The sequence below is a fragment of the Typopeltis vanoorti genome, chromosome 16, assembly GCF_054136105.1.
Source record: "Typopeltis vanoorti isolate ZY-2024b chromosome 16, IOZ_Tvanoo_1.0, whole genome shotgun sequence".
In the NCBI taxonomy this organism is placed as follows: Eukaryota; Metazoa; Arthropoda; class Arachnida; order Uropygi; family Thelyphonidae; genus Typopeltis; species Typopeltis vanoorti.
The window spans coordinates 17,012,371-17,036,367 of record NC_143564.1 but is presented as its reverse complement, the minus strand read 5'-3'; the positions used below and the strand labels follow the sequence as shown (position 1 = coordinate 17,036,367).

The 23,997-nt window shown below is 37.0% G+C and overlaps 1 protein-coding gene across 1 annotated transcript in view; it reads right to left on the bottom strand.

Annotated features, from left to right (window-relative positions):
- The window catches only part of LOC150097870 (ATP-binding cassette sub-family C member 1-like), a 626,276-nt gene that overhangs the window by 424,760 nt on the left and 177,519 nt on the right, over positions 1-23,997 (bottom strand). Inside the window, exon 10 of the mRNA XM_090406616.1 lies at positions 13,603-13,857. Coding sequence (XP_090262742.1) covers positions 13,603-13,857 — 255 coding nt within the window. The remainder of the gene's footprint in view (positions 1-13,602; positions 13,858-23,997) is intronic.

Below are 23,997 nucleotides of genomic sequence, written 5' to 3'. Positions count from 1 at the left end.
GATACTAAGTGCAGTACTAAAGTCGGACGGTAATAGAAGGAAGTAATTTCAGGGATCATTCAGAAAAGACCAGACATCTGTTCAAAGTAAGATTTTTTCCTTTGTTTAGCTAGAAATTAGAAGATTGTGATGGTGATTTAATTAAGGGACTTGTTTTATGGTGATACTTGAGGACTTTAGGCCTTATGCTGATATCTGAAGTATTTTGTTATATGTGAGAGAAGGGCTGGCTAAAATTTAAGGTGAAACATCATGTAGTTAATGTTATAGCTATTGCCTAAACCTGCAGAACGTTATGTAAAAATTGATCTGAGATTACCAAGTTTAACGAGAGAAAATTATAGACACGTGGTCTTACTAGAATCGATTATGATAAGGAACTAAATTATAAATGTAGTCGATTTCACGGTATGATATGAACAGAGATGGATAAGAAAATAACTATTTATTAACTTAGAAGCTAATATTTTGCTGGTATTATATCCAGCATCTTCAGAGCCCACAACCACAATCCAGTGTAACAGTGGGGCTAGTATAAGTAATTGCAGCGTGCAACACAAGACTAAAGTCATAATATAGTGCCATCTAGGTTAAAAAAAAATTAAAATTAAAATAAATAAAAAAGTTCAAAGTTTTGAAATAGTAGTCCAAATGATAGTCTTAGAAAGTTTAAAAAAATAAAATAAAAAATAAATATTAATTTGGTCTTAGGATGACTGTCTCCCAAATCTTTGGTAGATTTATACAGCCATACTTGTTAAGGTTTGGAGTATGTTTTAAGGCTTCTGTTGATTCTAGGAACAACCTCTCTGACTTGTAGAAGCTTCTGTGCATTACTTTTGTTTCTTTCCAATTGATCCTGTGTGCAGGGGTATCCAAAGCATGGTCTGCCAGACCCGACTTGCCATAGTGAAAGTGTCGGATATACTTTCTGACATTTTCACTGTCCGTAGTAGGCTTGAAGGCAAGAACAGGGCACTTCATAGACTCCTGGATGTGATAAAGGAGTGCATTTGTCCTTAGGTGAATGGATGAGAGTTGCTAATTTTACATAAGGTTTAAATACTGTGCGTAGTTGGTGTTTTTTAAGCACCCTAGATATCTTTTCAGATGTGCCTTTGATGTATGGGATGGTGATAGTTCTGCTGTAGTCTTCTGTGGTAGATAGAGGGGATTTCTGGGTAGCATTTAGTATGGTATCTATCTTATGGGGATTATAAACATTGGTTAAGAAGGTGTGACGTAGGTGAGAAAGTTCAGCAGTGAGAGCAATGTCATTGGAACAGATTGCTCTAGCTCTATGGGTTAGTGTTCTTAAGATACCATATTGTTGAGAAGGGTGATGGTGTGATTGCTTTTGTAACAAACTTTGTGTTGTGTGCTCTGAAGATGCTGGATATAATACCAGCGAAATATTAGCTTCTAAGTTAATAAATAGTTATTTTCTTATCCATCTGTGTTCATATCATGCCATGAAATCGATTACAACATGTCTGACGAAAACATAAGCCTATCCACGCGGGTAAATGTAGTCATTAGTTGTGATTTGAAGCATAGATGCTAATTTACTTAATACTTAAAATTGACTCATGTACTTTTCATTGATGTTAAATAAATTGTTTTCTTAAATTAAGGGGATAAAAATCCCCCAATAAGGGATTTTTATCCCCTTAATTTATCAACTTTGCCAGAAAAAAAAATAGCCATTTGGCTTTTCAAATTGTTTTCTTGTTTAAATAATTGCCTGATTTCTATTTCCAATGCACTACTCATAAATTCAAATCTGTGTGTGCCTAAAAAGTAGACATTGTCACTACTGCATAACAGAAAATTTAGTTGCTAGATTTAATTAGAATTAAGTGAGAGAGGTTCTGTGTGTTTTACTGTGTTTATTCTTTTGGAGGGAGATTCAACTCCTACCAACCAATTTGGTGTCACAGCTGGAAACTAAATAAATTTTCCAAATTTAGTTGAGAATAAACACCAGTAGGTCAGACAAAGAGAATGGCTACAGCCAGAGGCGATTTCTTTGTTCTGTAAGTTTTACATACGTGAGCTTTATTATTTGCGGCCATAAGTCAGGTGTATAATAAAGGTTAAGAAGAAAGGTTTAAACAAAATAACTATAGTTTTTACAAAGGCGCGAAAGACAAGATATATTTGAAGATTTGATAACATATTTTAAAAAGATAACAAAAATATGGGGGGGGGGGGGGGTGGGGGGGGGGGGGGGTGGGGGGGGGGGGGGGTGGGGGGGGGGGGGGGTGGGGGGGGGGGGGGGTGGGGGGGGGGGGGGGTGGGGGGGGGGGGGGGTGGGGGGGGGGGGGGGTGGGGGGGGGGGGGGGTGGGGGGGGGGGGGGGTGGGGGGGGGGGGGGGTGGGGGGGGGGGGGGGTGGGGGGGGGGGGGGGTGGGGGGGGGGGGGGGTGGGGGGGGGGGGGGGTGGGGGGGGGGGGGGGTGGGGGGGGGGGGGGGTGGGGGGGGGGGGGGGTGGGGGGGGGGGGGGGTGGGGGGGGGGGGGGGTGGGGGGGGGGGGGGGTGGGGGGGGGGGGGGGTGGGGGGGGGGGGGGGTGGGGGGGGGGGGGGGTGGGGGGGGGGGGGGGTGGGGGGGGGGGGGGGTGGGGGGGGGGGGGGGTGGGGGGGGGGGGGGGTGGGGGGGGGGGGGGGTGGGGGGGGGGGGGGGTGGGGGGGGGGGGGGGTGGGGAGCTCATCCAAGCCAAGTTTCCTTCCAATATCTCAGCCCTATTTCAGTTCACAATGAACTCAGGCTATTTCGTTTGGCAAGGAAAATTCTATAAACAGATAGAGGGGACATCCATGGGTTCACCACTTTCCCCACCCTTGGCCAACTTCTCTATGGAGACCTCTGAAGAGAAAGCTTTAAACTCTGCCCCACAAAAAACCACTATTTGGCTTCGATACATGGATGATTTGTTCACTATTTGGCCGCATGGCTCAGATACACTCCACTCCTTCCTAACATACTTAAACAACCAACACCCCAGAGTCCAGTTCACCTTCCTAGACACTTTAATCATCACCAGCTTGATGGATCATTGGTTTTCTCTGTTTACAGACACCCCACCCATACAGGTAGATACATTCACCTGCAATCCCCCCCCCCACAACAATACGGGGTTATAAAAACGCTATATAACAAGGCAAAATTAATCTGCTCAGATGATGATGGCATAACCACTGAACTAAACCACATCCTCAACACTTTCTTAGCCAAGGCTATAACCCCCAAAAAATCCAAAAAATACTAAATCCAGTAAACCCCCCCCCTCCGCAATAAAGATTACACTAAATCTATCACCATCCCCTACATCTGGGGCACCTCAGAGAAAATAACCAATATCTTCAAAAAAATATGACCTGAAATATGACCTGACTTTTTGTTATAGACCATATAAAAAGTTGGCATCCCTTGTCCGCTCTACCAAAGACCAACCACTTCCCCTAGACTTACCTGGTGTATACTAGGTCCCTTGTAGCTGCAAATTGTCCTACTTTGGCCAAACAGGCAGGACAGCAAATATCAGGATTTCAGAACACAAAGACTACATCCGGTTTCACCAGTACAGCCACTCTGGGCTAGCAGACCATGCCTTAGATACCCACCATAGAATTCGTTGGAAGAAAACTAAAATAATACACTGCAGCAAGTTCAAGTATGAAAGATTATTCAAAGAATCATCAGCAGCTCTAAAAAACGTTCCAAACCTCAACAAATTTGGGTGCATGAAACTACCCCAAATTAAGGAGACATATTATGAGAACCATATTTTTATGTTCCTGAAGATGGCCGAAATATTGAAATTATTCATTAAATTTGCCTTTAATTAATATCCTTCATATGCATTGTTAATTCCTTAAGCTAATTACCAGTTATGTATGACCAACATATATGCCTTGCTACAAGAATAACAATTTGCATCAGTTAGTGATAGTGGGTGCACTTTTGAAGTATCTTGCTTCCTTGGTTAGTCTGTCTGCTCTCTCAATGTCTTCAATATTTACATGAGCTGGTATCCATTGCAGTGTACAGTTCTTATTTTTCAAATTTAAAGTTCTTAGTTGTTCATGAATTTTGAGTTTAGTTTTGATTTGCATTTCCTCATCTCCAGGTAGAGTTATAAAAACCATTGCTCCTCTTTGGGTGAGTGCTTCATCAGATGATCCATCAGTGTAGTCAATGACATGGTTTAGATTATTTAAGTGATGTATAGTGTCAAGTCCTTTTCTTTTATTTACATGCTGTGAATCCTTTTTTGAACATGGCTCTAGGAGATTTAAGTTAATCATTGTTTTTTGGTAGTTTAGTGGAAAAGAATGGTTCTTTGCTCATTTCAATGGATAGGAGCTCAAAGTCTATCTGTTTTTTAATTTCATGATCATACTGTAACGTAGATGATCTCTTTAGTATAGATTTCCCGGTCCAGACATTGAAAGTCATGAGTGAAATGTGATCCTGTTGTTGGCTCCTGATTCTGCTAGTGAATTTAATTGTGGAGAGTTTTCTTTTGTCTTCTAGTATGTGAAGTCCATACTCTCGTTGAGCTTTTAAATTATTTGTGGATGAGACTGCACCTATAATAATTTTTGCTGCTCTTGATTGTACTCTGTCAAGCTTTTCTTTTGAGCTAGTGGAAGCTGGAGCCCAGATTGTTGAGGCATACTCCATAGTGGGTCGTATGAGTGCTGTATATATAGTTTTGAGTGTCTTCGATTTTGCACCCCACTTTGTTCCACAAAGCCTTTTGATGATATTAAGCTTTTTAAGAGCTTCATTAGATATATTTGTGATATGGGTTGTAAATCTTAGTTCAGTATCTAGGGTTAGGTCTAAGTATTTGGGAGACTCTGTTTTTCCTATTTGGTATTATATATTTTGATTTGGGGGTTGTAATTGTGTCTATTTTTTCTATCAGTGGAGAAGACACCAAATTTTGTTTTTTCTGGGTTTATCTGTAATTTGAGTTCCTTTGCCTCTCTTTCTAAGCATTTTATTGATTTATTTAGGACTTTTTCATATTGTTGAGGATTACTGCTTGTGTGCCAGATTGCTATATCATCCACATAGCATGCTATTTTTGTGTCATTTATTACATGAGGATGAATATTGTTCATATAGATGAGAAATAGGAGCAGGCTTAGAACAGAACCTTGTGGGACTCCAGCCCAAGTTCGATGTATGTTGGAAGAAGTTCCATTAACTTTTACTTTAATTTTTCTTCCTTTCATGAAATCTGAAATCCAAATTAATGCATCCCCCCCCCTAATTCCAGTATATTGTATGCAATTATTATTAACTTTTGTCTCCACACATGATTGAAGGCAGCTGTAAGATCTAAGAAAATTGCTGTTGTCTTCTTTGGTGGTTTTTCTTGAAAGCCATCTATGATTGATTGGCAAAGATAAAATAATTGATCTTCTGTACTGTGTTGGGACCTGTATGCTGTTTGGCAGATGTTGAGCTTGTTATTTTCTAAGAGCCAATTCATAAGTCTAGTATGTGTTATTCTTTCGTTTAGTTTGCAGAGAGTACTAGTCAAAGCTATTGGTCTGTAGCTTTTACAGTCACTAGGGTTTTTGTTAGGTTTTAGTAAGAGTATAATGAACTGATGTTTTCCAGATTTTTGGCAATTTACCTGTATTCCAAGAAGTGTTATCTTCAAAAGTCATGTTTTGGCTTTGTATACAAGAGTACAAATCCTTTGTACTCTTGTATAATGAACCAGTGGGAAAACATCACTATCAACTATAAAATAATTGATAGCTTTTACTATATTATTTCTTGCATGTTCTCTCCAAGTAAATTTGTGCACATTATTATGTTGGAACATGGTATTAGTAATAACTAATCCATGTCCTGAACAGAAATCTAGCAAGCTTTACCATTGTTATTAGCTATCCTTTTTTACTCTGTTGTTTACATCTCCACAAGGACAACTTTTCTTTCTTTAGTGTGTCAAATGCTTATTCTCAGGCCTCAAATTATTTTACTTGTTCCTTAGTTTCCTTAGTAGAACCTTCTGTGTGATCATAGGCACAAATCAGTCTCACTATCCAGTTCCACATTCTTATATATGCCCATATCATTCTACTTGATACTGTCTGCCATTCAAGAAGATTATCCTAGTATTTAGTGTTGAATACTGTAGCTATTCCTTCTTTTCCCTGATTGTTATTGTCTGAATATAACATTTTGTATTTGTTGTTTAAAAATATCTCACCTGTTTTGATTTACTTTGTTTCAGTCATGCCTATTTTGTTCATCTGGTACTTATCCAAATTTTCTGTTAGTTCCAGCTCTTTCCCATTTATGTTTCTTATGTTGATATTACTAATTTTGAATCCTTCACTGTTTGCTCTGGTTCCCTGAGACAAAAACAACAGGGCACTTGTTTAACCAGACCACGCCTCAGCATGCAGAAAATTCTGTAATGTTTTACCATCATTTTTCATTATAGTTTAATCCAATAAGAATACAATTTAGTTGGTTAAGTCCCAAAACACCAGTACATTCTCATTTGTTCAGTATCCAGGTATATACCTAATATTTTCTATGAAATATGTAATTTCTTGGCCCACTCACAGTGGACATACAAAAAAAAATAGTAATTGGAGAAATTATTATATGTTTATCCTTTGTTACTGTTGATAATATAGGAGTCAAATTCCCAACTAACATTCTCTGTAATTAAATAATTAATTACATGATAACCACAGTAATTAACTTTATTGAAATGAAAGTACAGATAGTTCATACTGAAAATAAAAGTACATCATGTTGAAAGTTTTGCTACGAGTTTCCCGGTGTTGTACTACCTTACCCCAGTCCTGAAGATATTTTCAGGCCCAAACTTTGTTTGCTCACACTTGGATAAAGGATTAAACTAAATTTATTATAGTCTAACCAAGTGAAAAATAAACTTTCAACATCTTTCTCTAAATCCAGAGTAATTTAATAAAAAGGTGGCACACCTTTTGGCAACTCCTATAGGTAAAGATGACCTTGCCATTGCTTCTGCCTGGTACCTCCACTTCTGGGCCTGGCTCCCACTGAAGAGACTTCAATAAAGGTCGAAACTAGTCTGGGTAGTGGCCCTTCCCTTAATGCATAACATTATACATATCCGCAAGGAGATGTGTTTTGCATTATGGGAGATAGTGAGATAGGAGTGATGTTAGCTTGGTCCACCTTTGCTATGAGTTGCCTGGTGTTGTACTACCTTACCCCAGTCCTAAAGATATTTTCAGGTGCAAACTTTGTTTGCTCATACTTGGATAAAGGATTAAACTAAATTTATTAAAAGTACATCATCAGTGCATAAAAACAAGCGAATCAAAGAAACAGGAATACAAGGTACATACCACAGTCGATGGTTTACTAATTAAAACTGTTGCCACATGCTAGAAATTAATATTAATAAATAACTTAAATATAAAGAGCCAATAGGCTTCATTTCGGCAATATAAACATTATTCAAATTAAGAGGATATTAAATCCCACATTGTTTTAAAACCGAATAAGAAACTCAAAGATTGAAATCAGAGAGTTTCATGCCGAATATAGTAAACTATAAAAGTATCGGTGATTACTAGCGTGAGCTAATGCAAGTAGTCCTAGTACGTAGTACAATCTCAGGCAACTCAGGTACTATGTACCAGGACTACTTGCATTAGCTCACACTAGTGGCCGCCGATACTTTTATAGTTTACTATATTTGGCATGATACTCTCTGATTCCAATCTTTGAGTTTCTTATTCGGTTTTAAAACAATGTGAGATTTAATATCCCCTTAATTTGAATAATGTTTATATCGCCGAAATGAAGCCTATTGGCTCTTTATATATAAGTAACTTAATGGTTGCACCTGTTTGACAACTCGTATAGCACAGTATATAAGTTCTTTTCACTATACCTTTTGGTATCTATTTGGTCTAGCTACTCACTGATGAAGCCTCAAAAAAGGCTGAAACCAGTCTGGATAGTGACTTCCCACTATAATGTAATAACAGCATACATTTCCTAGGAAATGTGTTTTTACATTATGGAAAATACCAAGATTAGTGATCAGAAGTTTCCCCCACCTTTGCAATGAGTTGCCTGAGATAGTACTACGTACTAGGACTACTTGCATTAGCTCACGCTAGTGGCCGCTGATACTTTTATAGTTTACTATATTCGGCATGAAACTCTCTGATTCCAATCTTTGAGTTTCTTATTCGGTTTTAAAACAATGTGAGATTTAATAACCCCTTAATTTGATTAATAAATAATATTATTAAAAACTATTTTTGATAGTTACATGAAATAAGAATCTCCCAAACTTTTGAGGGGGGAAGAGAGAGAGAGAGAGAGAGAGAGAGAGAGGGAGAGAGACGATCGTTCCGATTCAGATGTGGCCGATGTAAAAGAGCTTCGCAACTTTCTTTGAAAAGGGATTCATATGTAAACCTCCTTCCATGGAGAAGATGAGCTTCATCCCACTATATCTTGTGTTTAGTGTCAATACTATGTTGTGCCAGACAAGACTTTTCAGGTTTCGTGTGTTCGATATAATATTGATATTCATTAATCCTTTTTCCACAGTATAGCCTGTCTGCCCAAAGTATGTTAGATTAAATTCATAAGATATCTGATAAATGCCAGCTAATGATAGAGGCAGTCGGTCTTTTCTAGATGGCAAGAGATGAGAAATTTTGTTGATAGGAAAATATATGGGAATGAGATGATACTTCTACTCTCTTAATTAAAGACTTGATAACACCAATTTTTTAAGAGATGTAATTAGCAGACTTTTGATGAATGTATCTGACAGTAAAGGTAGGTTTTCGATAAACGCTGGTTGATAAATTACTGGAAGCCATGCACATAAGAAGGATGTCCAAGAATGGTAAATTACTAGATTTTATTTTTTCCATTATGAACTGAATGTGTGAATGAAGGCTATTGATCTGTTGTAAGAAGGTGGCAAGTTCATTTTCAGAATGAGGCCAAACAGCAAACTTAAAGACATCATCAACATAACGAAACCAACGAGTGTTGGGAATGAATGGATGAGAACAAAGCATCTTCCAGATGGTTCAAAAAATAGTTTCAAAGGTGGAGACAGAGGGCTACCCTCTGTCTCCACATGAAGACATGGCAGTGTCTTCAACTTGTCTATAGATCTAGTTTTTAATAATATTATTTATTAATATTAATTTCTAGCACATGTCAAGTTTTTAATTGGTAAACCACCGACTGCAGTATGTATCTTGTATTCCCGTTTCTTTGATTTGCTTGTTTCTACACACTGATGATGATGATGTACTGTTATTTTCAGTATGAAATATCTGTACTTTCATTTGATTAAAGTTAATTACTGTGGTTATTGTGTAATTTATTGTTTATAGTCATACCATAGGTACCTTTAAAGATTAGATTCTCTGTAATTTTCACCTTATCGTTAATAATGCTTTCTGTGATAGACTTAAAACATGGGAAGCACTTTAAGAAGAATCAAATGCCGTTATCTCTAATTTTTTTGAAAATTTTCAGGTGACTTGCATTTTTCACAACAGGACATTACCGAGTTTTTAATTTATCAATCATTAATCACTACACATTAATTATAGCAAAATCTAATAAATGTTTCAGACCAAAAACACTTCTTGCATGAATAAGATATGATAAAAATGACTATATTCTGTCATGTTATATGATTATATAACATGACAAAATGTTATATTCAGGCAATGACAATCAAGGAAAACAAGGAATAGCCATAGTATTCAACACCAAATACAAGGCTAATCTTCTTGAATGGCAAGCAGTCTCAAGTAGAGTGATGTGGGCAAATATCAGAATGGGGAACTGGCCAATGAGACTTATTTGTGCCTATGGTCCCACAGAAGGTTCTACTAAGGTAGAAGTGGAGGAATTTTTTGAGGCTCCAGAGAAAGCAACTGACACAATGAAAAAGGAAAAGTAAGTCCTTGTTATGGATCTAAATAGCATAGTAGGAAATGATTGCCAGACATACAACAATATTTTGGAAAATTTGGAGAAAAGAGAAAAGCTAATAATAATAGCAAATACTTGTTGGATTTCTGCTCAGGACATGGACTGGTTATTACTAACACCATGTTCCAACATAAAAATGTGCACAAATTCACATGGAGAGAAGAGGCAAGGAATAAGAAAAGTCTCATTGACTATGTTATTGTTGATAGTGATGTTTTCTCCCTGGTGCAGGACACCAGAATGTACAGAAGATTTGAAATTGGAAGAGATCACTATTTAGTCTTGAGCAGGATAAAACTGAATTTCATATTGAAAAGAATAACATGCAAGAAAGTTTTAAAGCAAATAAAAGTTGAGCAGCTCTCAGATGTGAACTGTAGACTAAAATACACAAAGATTATTGAAGAAAAAATGAAAGAGTTTGAGAACAGGAACCAAATCTTGGAAATTCAGTGGCAAGCCCTGAAGAAAACATTGATTGATTCAGCCAGAGAGGTATGTGGTGAGGTTGTTTGCAAGGATAGAAAAATTAGAACTCCATGGTGGACACAGGAAGTTAAATAGACAGTGAAAGAAAAGAAAGCATATCAAAAATTCCTGGCAAATAAGTGAGCTTGTGCTCTTAGAGAATACAGAGACAAATGTAAGAAAGCTAAACACTATGTAAACCAGACTAAACAAAAGTCATGGGAGGACTTTGGCAAGAACATAGAAAATAAATATCAAGGTGGTAAGATATTCTGGTGGTTGTTGAAGCTTAGAAATGGAGGAAAGAGTGCTATAAAAGGAGTTAGACATGATAGGTGACATAAAAATAGGACAAAAAGATATTCTTGAAGTATGGAGTAATTACTTCAAAAAATTGCTAAATGAAACACGCAGTGATAGCACAGTGGTAAAAAACACTCAACAGGCATGTAGTCAGGAATACATATCCATACTTGAAGTAGAAAAGCTATCAAAGGCTTGAAATGTGGAAAGGCAGAAGTAGATGATATTTGACCAGAAATGCTGAAGTATGGTGGTATAAAAGTCTTACAGTGGCTGCACTGCATAGTTCAGAACTCCTGGACAGAGGGATGAATTCCCGATGATTGGAGTAGAGCTCTCATAGCACCCATATATAAAAAGGGAAATAAAACCGAATGTGAGAATTATAGAGGTATTTCCCTACTGAGTGTTCCTGGTAAGATTTATGCAAGTATATTTGAGAAACGGTTGAGAAGAATTTGTGGCACAGAAGCTTGGTGAAAAACAAGCTGGATTCAGGACAAATAGAGGTTGTCAGAATCAGCTCTTCACTTTACGACAAATAGTTGAAAAATCATGGGAATATAACAAAGATCTGTATTTAAGTTGTGTCGATCTGGAAAAGGCATATGACAAGGTGCCAAGAGAAAAGCTATTCAATATGCTACAGTTATATGGTGTCAATGGGGCATTATATCAAGCAATACTTAGTCTTTATTTGAGTTGTAAGTCAGCAGTTAGAATTGAAGGAAATACAGGAAAGTGGCTTAATGTTAAATCTGGTGTCAGACAAGGATGTACATTATCCCCACTGTTATTCATTATTTATATGGATCACATTATGAAAGAAAGTGGTATTAAACCTGATATCAAAATTGAAGATGTTAATGTCAGCTCTTTGCTTTATGTGGATAATGTTATACTTCTAAATAAATCTTCTACAAGTCTGCAAGATTCCCTGGCTAAATTGAATAACTGTTGTAATAGATATGGTATGAAGGTCAGCAATAAAAAGACAAAGACAATGAAAATAGGCAAAATCATTGAAAATGTCGACTGTGTTGTGAATGGAGAACCTGTGGAACAAGTAAAACATTTCAGCTACTTAGGCACAATTTTTAATGAAGATGGTAAATTAAAAATGGAAATAGACAACAGAATCAACAATTGAATATATTCATATGGAATAAGAGAGAAATTAGTCGGAACACTAAATTAGCTGTATACAAGACAGTGTTCAGACCAGTTTCAACTTATGGATCTGAGAGCTGGGTCAGAAGTAAAACACTTGACCAAAGACTAGAGACTGCAGATATGAGAGTCCTGGGAAAAATTAGAGACATGAGCAGTTGACATCAATGGCAATATCATATTAAAAATGAGGATATCAGGAAAGATCTTGACACTGTCAGCATCCAGGAATGCGTTAGCAGAGCTAATCTTAGGTGGTATGGTCACTTAAACAGAATGGGCGAAGAAAGATTAGCAAAACAAGCGTTCTCTGCCAGGTTGGCAGGAAAACGACCCAGAGGAAGACCAAGATATAGGTGGATTGATACGGTACAAAGTGCCTTAGACGATAGAAATATAAGACCTGATAATGTTGGAGTCTTGACAAGTAACAGACTGATTTTGGAGATAAATTGTAGATAGGAAGTTAGTAACGATGTAAATTTTTCATGTAGTACTATCATATCCTGTACACTCCTTGAGGGTACATGGCAGGAATTTGATGATGATGATGATGATGATAAAAATTATTAAAACCTTCCTTAAGAGTAAATTAACAGAAGAATTACACTTTGTATGTGATCCATCACAGACACACACACACACACACACACACACACACACACACACACACACACACACACGTGTGTGTGTGTGTGTGTGTGTGAGAATCTGAAGTCAGATCAATCTGAAAGTGGTATAGTTGGGTCTTACAGAGCCAATGCTATTGTCTGCAAATGAATATACATGTATAACCTAAGAAATTTTTACATGCAATAATAATAACAACATAGTATATCTTGCTATTATTATTATTCCATCGCTCCTCTTTTACCTTGCAGTGTCGAAGATTTTCTACATTTAACTACCTTATCCTCGATACAGTACGGTATCGAGGATGAGGCAGTTAGCCCTATGTCTCCCTGTGTGTCCTATGTCTGTAGATGCATTTAACCAGCCAGTTAACAAAAAATTTTAAATAAAATTTAAAAACACTTTAAATTACTGTATTTCAAAATAATTAAAATATTTTCTAATAAAAGTTTAAAATAAATTACTTTGCCAGCCTGGTTGGTCACATGGTTAGCATGCCTGCTCTCCAAGCAACAGGTCATTGTTGTGAATGCTGCTGGCATGATCGTTTGTGATTTAGGTGGGAGATGAATTTCATAGTCCAGTGTAAGACTACTACCCTACTTATTGGATGCCTGAAGTGCTTGAAAAAGTTCGATGTTTTGTATCTAGAGCAGGGTTTCCAGACTATATAAAAATACATAAAAAATTACGAAAAAAACATAAAAAATTGATGAAAATGCAAAAAAAAAATAAATAAATAAATAAATAAAATAAAAATCCTTAGCTCACCCACAGTATGAAATATACTATAGGTTTATGATAACCTGTCATGGGCAGGAAACTTACATAAAAAAATAATAATATAAAAAAAAAATAATAATAAAAAAATTAAAAAACTTAGAAATGTACTGCAAAAATTGGACTTAGTCACACCCACAAACAACAAACTTTGCAATTACAATCATTATATATGTGCTTAACATAAACAATTAACATAATCAATATATTTAATCAAAACATAATAACATACCTGTAACTTTTTGGTCAAACTTGCTACATATCCATTAAGTGGAATCATGAATAACATTACTCCGAACCCAGCAAGAACTGATGGACCAAGTACATCCCAGAGAAAGTACAGTGATAAAGCAATCTGCAATGGTGCTGACCATAATAAATTAATGAAGGGCATCAAGTCCATGAATCGTTGTGCATCAACAGACATTAGGTTTACAATCTCACCTAAGGTAGTTTCCTTTCTAGCAGTATTAGACAAAACAAGGGCCTTGAAGAATATAAAAATAGAAAGAAAATCAGAAACAGCATATTCTAATTTCTGGTATATAATGCCCATTATATTATTATAGAATTGAAGACCCAAAAATGCATTCTAATAAATAAAACTTATTTGTTAACATGCACAATAAAACATCATTTAACTACACTGATACTTATCAACAAGCATTTGCAAAAAACAGTCAAGATTTCTGCAGTATTGTGCGTGTATAAGAGGGGGAGAGGGTCCACGTATTTTTCTTGTTAAAAAAAAATCATGATTATTTCATTCTTATGAATTTTTGTCAACAAATGTTTGTTAAGATGATAGTTTTTCAGATACAGGAAAGTTCAATTAATTTGAACCTAAAAGCACTGTTTCTTATCATTTCAAAACTTAAAAAAAAAAATTCTCCTAAATTTTCTGGTTATGTTATTATACACATGCCATTAATGCACTATGGGTTCAGCAAATCCTATGTGTGGTAATGAATGATTTTAAAATATTTATTAATATATTTAAAGGCATATGATATATGAGTATATTAACATCATCTGCTTGAAATACATGTGAAAATACACTGAGAGCTTATCATTATGCAAATACATGCACAAATCTATTCAGTGAATCCCCCCCCCACCCACACACACACCTCAAAGAGCTATACAAGCAAGCTCATCCAAGGATAGCTTTTGCAAACACCCATATCTTAAGCAGGATTTGAACAAGCATGTTTCGCAGAGACGTAGTGGTTTTTACCAAGTAACAAGTTTTTACTTAATTGATGATAAATTATAGTCAGTAATTGAATCAAATCCTCAAAACATGGTGTGGATATATGATTACTTTCGCTAAATAAAATCAGTCAAGCATCACTTAAAATTATCATTTATTGGCAACTCATCTCATAGATTTTTCACAAGAGACATCAACAGTCTTAAAGGAACATTCAGCAGAATTATGTTCACTTTGTTATTATTAATGCACCTCCAGAATGTGTAAGGACTCATTGAGGAAGGGCCTTTATATATTTAAAAGATAGTTAAATACCTGAAATTAATTACATTTACAACATCTAATGTTAGCCCATTACACATGCTTACCACATATCATGAAAACCCAGACCTAATGTGCTTTCTAACACCCATAGTCAGCTTCCAGGAATGAACTCAAATTCTACCACCACCATCCATAAGCTGCAAAATTTCACTTGTGTCTATAAAATCCAGATTCCCTTACTAATTTGGATGTTTCTATGTTTCTATCATATCTATCCTCCACCTATTCCATAAACTTCATCATCATCATCATCAAATTCCTGATATATACCCTCAAGGGGTGAACAGGATATGATAGTACTACATGAAAAATTTACACCATTACTAACTTTCTATCTACAATTTTCCTCCAAATCAGTGTGTTACCTGTCAAGACTCCAATATTATCAGATTTTATATTTCTGTTTTCTAAGGCAATTTTTATTAATTAACTTAAGAAATTCACAACGTGCACACTAGAATATAAATTAAATTAAACTTTAATCTATATTTCCAATATTTCGGCAAAGTCATGTTGGCATCTTCAAAAGAACTTATAATAAAGACACGTGCATGCAGGCACTACACACAGTAAATGAGGACGAAGCGAGGAAGCTATTGTTTCTCCTAAAAGTTCCCTAGCAGGCTATGTAGTTATTCTTGGCTGGTGGGCTGAAGGTCTCCTGATGTACGTCTCCCAAATTTGGGGCAGTCTCATGCAACCAAATTTGTTGAGGTTTGACATGTTTCTTAGGGTTCAGGCTGATTCCATGAAAAGTCTTTCAAATTTGAACTTGCTACGGTGTATTATTGTGGCTTTCTTCCACCGTATTCTATGGCGTGTATCCAGAGCATGGTCTGCAAGACCAGAGTGGCTATACTGTTGAAAATGGATGTAGTCCTTGTGTTCTGAAATTCTGATATTCGCTGTCCTGCCTGTTTGGCCAAAGTAAGACAGTTTATAGCTGCAAGGGACCTGGTATACACCAGGTAGGTCTAGAGGAAGTGGTTGGTCTTTGTTGGAGCGAATAAGGGATGCCAATTTTCTATATGGTCTGTAACAAGAGTTCAAGTCATGTTTTTTTAAGATTTTGGTAATTTTTTCCGAGGTGCCTCATTCCCTACATCTATTGCTCTTTCACGTGGCCACAACTTTGCCATTGCTCCCAGAAAAATACCGGCCGAGGATATAATGATCCAGATTGAACGTGGGATCCGCCACTTTCCAAACAACATCGCTAACACTATTAGACTGGATGTAGCTTGTGTTCTCACCAAAGCAAGACCACCAAAAACCAACATATCCAATAGGGAATATAAAGCTCTGCAGAAAATGAAGAAAAACAAAGAAATAGTAATCACCAAAGCGGATAAGGGAAACGCCACCATACCCAATCAAACAGACTACACAGGTAAGCTTAATGCTCTATTATTATATAGGGCTACTTACCTCCCTATTGAATACAATCCTTCCAACTCACAAAATCAGAAAACTCCATAGTGTTATACCCTGATAAGTTGGAACATGAGATATTTCATCTTATCATTGTATAATAGAGTGAACACACAATAAGAAACATTATAGCATGCAAGTCTCTAGGGAGAAAAATGCTGCTTTGAAGATATATCAAATATTTCAAACTAAAAGAAAACAAATAGTTATTTATATAATATTTCAACAAGGGACCACTCACTAGTTAGTATAAATAATAGTGGAAGTGTTAACATTTAACATTTTGATAGAGCAATAAGTACTAGGAGTTATAGAATGATTTGCACAAATTCTAAGGGGGATGTAAGTCCAAAGGAAGCAATAACACGAGGGGAGCGGTTTGCCCCGGGCATTCGCGTGCCGACAGTGTACGAAGAAACGTAGCGGAAAAAGTTGGACGTTGTGACGTCGACCTACGTGAAAGCACTAGGTGGACATTGCAGAGTGTGAGAATCGCCGGGAACCAAGGCGAAATATAGGGTCAAGCACTCCCCCCCACACACACACACGGGGCTTTTTTTGTTCCTGATCTCCTGGTGTTGGTCTCGCGGAGTCGTGAGCGGGTGAAGGGTGGCAGCGCCTCCACTCTGGAGGGTTCTGATAGAGGCATCTCCAGAACTAGAAGTTCGTATCTCCGCAGAAAGAATAAGCCCGGCCACCCACAGAAAGCCAGATAGGAACCCATGGATGTTTCGATTAAGGAGAGACAGATTCCTGAGGACCTCTTAATGTGATGCAGTTCAAGATAGATAAGCAGACTTTATAGTATTTGTTAACTATGAATGAAAGGATTTGTACCACGCTGTGAATCTAAGGAAGGAACATTAATAATATTATATAGAACTGAACTGTAGTGATCCTGAGAAAATTTCTGTATATTTATTGTCTCCTACTGTGATCGAAATATGTTATATGTTTAAAGGGTTATGATAAAAGTTCAGAGTAAAGAATTGCTATTAATGACAAGATTATAAAGGATATAGATGCTATTATATGTTTAAAGAGGTTATGATAAAAGTTCAGAGTAAAGAATTGCTATTAGTGAAAAGATTATAAAAGATATAGATGCTATTTTGAGTGGTTTGATTGAAACTGAATTAGAAAAGAATTATTGAGATTATTATGCATAATTTAGGTGTCTTAATGTTGACAAGATTTATACTGTAAAAATTAACAATAGTCAGTCTGAATATCCTTGTGAAATTGGAATGTTTTAATGTTAACCTGAATGTCAGGAACTTACTTAGATTGAGATTTGAGTTTACATGTACTGTATGTATATAATTTTAGTATCTAATAAATCTTGCTTTTGAATACAATTAAGTCTATCTGTGATTTTGGAATCCAATGCACCGCTTATAAAAAATTAACACGAACCTAGGCGGGAAATTAGATGGAAGAGATTTTGGCCCCGTCTGCAAAGGTCAAGGTATCATCACTTAAGTACTATCTAGAGATCACCTCTTGATTGATATTATTATTTAATCTAAAAGCTTTAAGTGGCGCAGCGAAAAAATAAATTTCTTAGTGTTTTATGAGAGGTTGATCTCAGATGCTCTGATACTGGCTCGACCCTAGGGCAATTCCATTGTTATACAAGGGCACCACGCGATACCTGAGAAAGTGTTGAACGAGAATTTGAATAAAAGACAAGAAGCGTAATTATATTAGTGATAGGGACACAACAATAGGTTCCTTAAGAAGGTCACTTCTTGGCCTGTAGAAGTTATTAACAAATTAAAACCATTTAACTCTATACCCCCCCATATATATATATATATATATATATGGACTCACAAAAATACATAAAGAAAATGTGCATTACGTCCCATAGTGGATGGCATTGATTCCCACACATAGAAATTAGCTAAACATTTGGCCAAAGTGCTCACACACCATACTGGCAACACATCATCACACATAAAAAACTCAGCCCACTTCAAAGCCAGCACAGAAAACCTTACACTCCAACATACTGACATAATGGTCAGTTTTGCCATCTCCTCCTTATTCACAAATGTCCCACTCAAGGAAACCTTAGAGCTAATCCAAGCTAAATTTCTTCCTGATATCTCAGCCCTATTTCAGTTCACAATCAACTCAGGCTATTTCGTTTGGCAGGGAAAATCCTACAAACAAATAGAGGGGGCAGCCTTAGGTTCGCCACTCTCCTTGCCCTTGGCCAACTTCTTTATGGAGACTTTTGAAGAGAAAGCCTTAAACTCTACCCTATAAAAACCAACCATATGGCTTTGCTACGTTGATGATGTGTTCGCTATTTGGCCACATGGTTCTGATACACTCTTCTCCTTCTTAACACACTTAAACAACCAACACCCCAGAATCAAGTTCACCCTGGAAAAAGAGGAAAACAACAGCCTCCCTTTCCTAGACACACTATTCACCCGCCAGCCTAATGGAACCTTGGTTTTCTCAGTTTATAGAAAACCCACCCATACAGGCAGATACATTCACCAACAATCCCCCCTCACAACAATATGGAGTTGTCAAGACACTATACAATAGGGTTAAACTAATCTGTTCAAATGACAGTGCCCTAATCAATGAACTAAATCACATCCTCAACACTTTCTCAGCCAATGGCTACCTGCCCCCCCCCCCACCCAAAAAAAAAAAAAATCCAAAAAATATTGAAACCAGTAAACCACAAATCTCCCCATCCCTTCACAACAAGGATTACTCTAAATCCATTACCATTCCTTACATCCGAAAGGCACCTTGGAAAAAATTACCAAAATCTTAAAAAAACATTACTTGACCACTTGTTACAAATCATATAGAAAATTGGCATCCCTTATCTGCTCCACTAAGGACCAACCACTTCCCCTAGACCTACCTGGTGTATACCAGGTTCCTTGCAGCTGTAAGCTGTCCTGCTTTGGCCAAACAGCAAATATCAGAATTTCAGAACAAAAGGACTACATCTGTTTTTACTAGTACAGCCACTCTGGTCTTGCACACCATGCTCTGGATACATGCCACAGAATACGATGGAAAAAAGCCACAATAACACATCATAGCAAGTTCAAATTTGAAATACTTTTCATGGAATCAGCATCAGCCCTAAGAAAAATGCCAAACCTCAACAAATTTGGTTGCATGAGACTGCCCCAAATTTGGGAGAGGTACATCAGGAAACCTTCAGCCCAACAGCCAAGAATACTTACATAGCCCTCTAGGGGGGTCACCATCAGAACTTTTAGAAGAAACAACAGCTATCTCAATTCGTCCTCATTTACTGTGTGTAGTGCCTGCATGCACATGTCTTTATTTTAAGTTACTTTAAAGATGGCAACGTGACGATGCTGAAATATTGGAAATCTAGATTAAAGTTTAAGTCAATTTATATTCTAGTGTACGTTGTTAATTCCTTAAGTTAATTAATAATCACCATCATCATCCAATTGCTGCCATTTACCCTCAAGAGGTGTACAGGATATGATAGTACTACATGAAACCTTTACATCATTACTAACTTCCTATCTACAATTTTCCTCCAGATCAATCTGTTACTTGTCAAGACTCTAATATTATCAGATCTTATACCTTTATGTTGTCTAAGGCACTTTGTACCGTATCAATCCACCTATATCTTGGGCTTCCTCTGGGTCATTTTCCAGCCAACCTGGCAGAGAATACTTGATTTGCCAATCTTTCCTCACCCATTCTGTTTAAGAGACCATACCACCTAAGATTAGCTCTGCTAACAAATTCCTGGATGCTAACAATATAAAGTTATTTCCTAACATCCTCGTTTTTAGTATGATATTGCCATCTGTTCACGCCTCTAATCTTTCTCAGGACTCTCATATCTGTGGTCTCTAGTCTCTGGTCAAGTGTTTCACTTCTAACCCAGCTCTCAGATCCATAAGTTAAAACTGGTTTGAACACTGTCTTGTATACAGCTAATTTAGTGTTCCGACTAATTTCTCTCTTATTCCATATGAATTTATTCAATTCACTTCCCACGATACCAGCTTTGCTGATTCTGTTGTCTATTTCTATATTTAGTTTACCATCTTCAGTAAAAATTGTGCCTAAGTAGCTGAAATGTTTTACTTGTTCCACAGGTTCTCCATTCACAACACAGTTGACATTTTCAAAGATTCTGCCTATTTTCATTGTCTTTATCTTTTTATTGCTGACCTTAATACCATTACAACAGTTATTCAATTTAGTCAAGGAATCTTGCAGACTCGTAGCGGATTTATTGATCAGTATAACATCGTCCGCATAAAGCAAAGAGCTGACATTAACATCTCAATTTTGATATCATGTTTAATACCACTTTCCTTCATAATGTGATCCAGATAGATAATGAATAACAGAGAGGATAATCATCATCATCATCATCATCAAATTCCTGCCATGTACCCTCAAGGGTGTACAGGATATGACAGTACTACATGAAAAAATTACATCGTTACTAACTTCCTATCTACAATTTTCCTCCATATCAGTCTGTTACTTGTCAAGACTCCAACATTATCAGATCTTATATTTCTATCATCTAAGGCACTTTGTACCGTATCAATCCACCTATATCTTGGTCTTCCTCTGGGTCGTTTTCCTGCCAACCTGGCAGAGAACACTTGTTTTGCTAATCTTTCCTCTCCCATTCTATTTAAGTGACCATACCATCTGAGATTAGCTCTGCTAACGCATTCCTGGATGCTGACAATGTCAAGTTCTTTCCTAATATCCTCATTTTTAATATGATATTGCCATTGATGCCATCTGTTCACGCCTCTAATCTTTCTCAGGACTCTCATATCTGCGGTCTCTAGTCTTTGGTCAAGTGTTTTACTACTGACCCAGCTCTCAGATCCATAAGTTAAAATTGGTTTGAACACAGTCTTGTATACAGCTAATTTAGTGTTCCGACTAATTTCTTTCTTATTCCATATGAATTTATTCAATTGACTTCCCACGATACCAGCTTTGCTGATTCTGTTGTCTATTTCTATATTTAGTTTACCATCTTCAGTAAAAATTGTGCCTAAGTAGCTGAAATGTTTTACTTGTTCCACAGGTTCTCCATTCACAACACAGTTGACATTTTCAATGATTCTGCCTATTTTCATTGTCTTTGTCTTTTTATTGCTGACCTTCATACCATATCTATTACAATAGCTATTCAATTTAGTCAGAGAATCTTGCAAACTTGTAGCGGATTTATTTAGAAGTATAACATCATCCGCATAAAGCAAAGAGCTGACATTAACATCTCCAATTTTGATATCAGGTTTAATACCGCTTTCCTTCATAATGTGATCCATATAGATAATGAATAACAGAGGGGATAATGAACATCCTTGTCTCACACCAGATTTAACATTAAACCATCTTCCTGTACTTCCTTCAATTCTAACTGCTGACTCACAACTCAAATAAAGACTAAGTATTGCTTGATATAATGCCCCATTGACACCATATAACTGCAGCGTATTGAATAGCTTCTCTCTTGGCACCTTGTCATATGCCTTTTCCAAATCGACAAAACTTAAATACAGATCTTTGTTATATTCCCATGCTTTCTCGACTATTTGTCGTAAAGTGAAGATCTGATCCTGACAGCCTCTATTTGGCCTGAATCCAGCTTGTTCTTCACCAAGCTTTTCTTCCACAATTCTTCTCAACCGTTTCTCAAGTATACTTGCATAGATCTTGCCAGGAACACTCAGTAGGGAAATACCTCTGTAATTCTCACATTCAGTTTTATTTCCCTTTTTATATATGGGTACTATGAGAGCTCTACTCCAATCATCGGGAATGCATCCCTCTGTCCAGGCTTTCTGAACTATGCAGTGCAGCCACTGTAAGACTTTTATACCACCATACTTCAGCATTTCTGGTCGAATATCATCTACTCCTGCTGCCTTTCCACATTTCAAGCCTTTGATGGCTTTTTCTACTTCAAGTATGGATATGTATTCCCGACTGCATGCCTGGTCAGTGTTTTTTATCACTGTGCTGTCATCACTGCTTGTTTCATTTAGCAGTTTTTCAAAGTAATTACTCCATACTTCAGGGATATCTTTTTCTCCTGTTTTCATTTCACCTTTATCATCTCTAATTCCTTTTACAGCACTCTTTCCTCCATTCCTAAGCTTCTTCAACAACCTCCAGAATATTTTGCCACCTTCTTGATATTTATTTTCTATATTCTTGCCAAAGTCCTCCCATGACTTTTGTTTAGCTAGTTTTACACACTGTTTAGCTTTCTTACATTTGTCTCTGTATTCTGTAAGAGTAAAAGCTGACTTATTTGCCAGGAACTTTTGATATGCTTTCTTCTTTTCCTTCACTGCCTCTTTAACTTCCTGTGTCCACCAGGGAGTTCTGATTTTTTTATCTTTGCACACAACCTCACCACATGCCTCTCTGGCAGAATCAATCAATGTTTCCTTCAGAGTTTGCCACTGAATCTCCAAGGTTTGATTCCTGTTCTCAAACTCTTTCATTTTCTTTTCAATAATATTTCTGTATTTTAGTCTACAGTTTACATCTGAGAGCTGCTCAACTTTTATTCGCTTTAAAACTTTCTTACATGTTATTCTTTTCAATATGAAATTCAATTTTATCCTGCTCAAGACTAAATAGTGATCACTTCCAATTTCAAATCCTCTGTACACTCTGGTGTCCTGCACCAGGGAGAAAACATGACTATCAACAATAACATAGTCAATGAGGCTTTTCTTATTCCTAGCCTCTTCTCTCCATGTGAATTTGTGCACATTTTTATGTTGGAACATGGTGTTAGTAATAACCAGTCCATGTCCTGAGCAGAAATCCAACAGATATTTGCCATTATTATTAGCTTTGCTCTTTTCTCCAAATTTTCCCAAAATATTTTTGTATGTCTCACAATCATTTCCTACTCTACTATTTAGATCCCCAACAAGGACCAACTTTTCCTTTTTCATTGTGTCAGTTGCTTTTTCTAAAGCCTCAAAAAATTCCTCCACTTCTACCTTAGTAGAACCTTCTGTGGGACCATAGGCACAAATAAGTCTCATTGTCCAGTTCCCTATTCTCATATTTGCCCACATTACTCTACTTGAGACTGACTGCCATTCAAGAAGATTAGCCTCGTATTTTGTGTTGAATACTATGGCTACTCCTTCTTTTCCTTGATTGTTATTGCCTGAATATAACATTTTGTATTTATTGCTCAGAAAGATCTCACCAGTTTTGGTCTTTTTTGTTTCAGTCACCCCTATTATGTCGATCTGGTACTTATCTAATTCCTCAGCTAGCTCCATTTCTTTGCCATTCAGGCTTCTTACGTTGATAGTACCGATCTTTAACTCTGGTGATGTTGAGTTGGGGTTTGTTTTCAGATTTGTTCCAGTAGCTGACTTTTCGCTGTTCGCCCTGGTTCCCTGGCGAAAACAACGGGGGCCTTGTTTAACCGGGCGACGCCCCAGCCGGCATGAAATTTTGTCATGTTGTACCATCATTTTTTATTTTGGTTTAACCAATAAGAATACAATTTGGTCGGCTAAATCCCAAATTGCCAGCCCATCCTCGTTCGTTCAGTATCAAAGTAGATACCCAACAGGGTGCACCACGAGAAGGTGAGGATTGGACATTAGG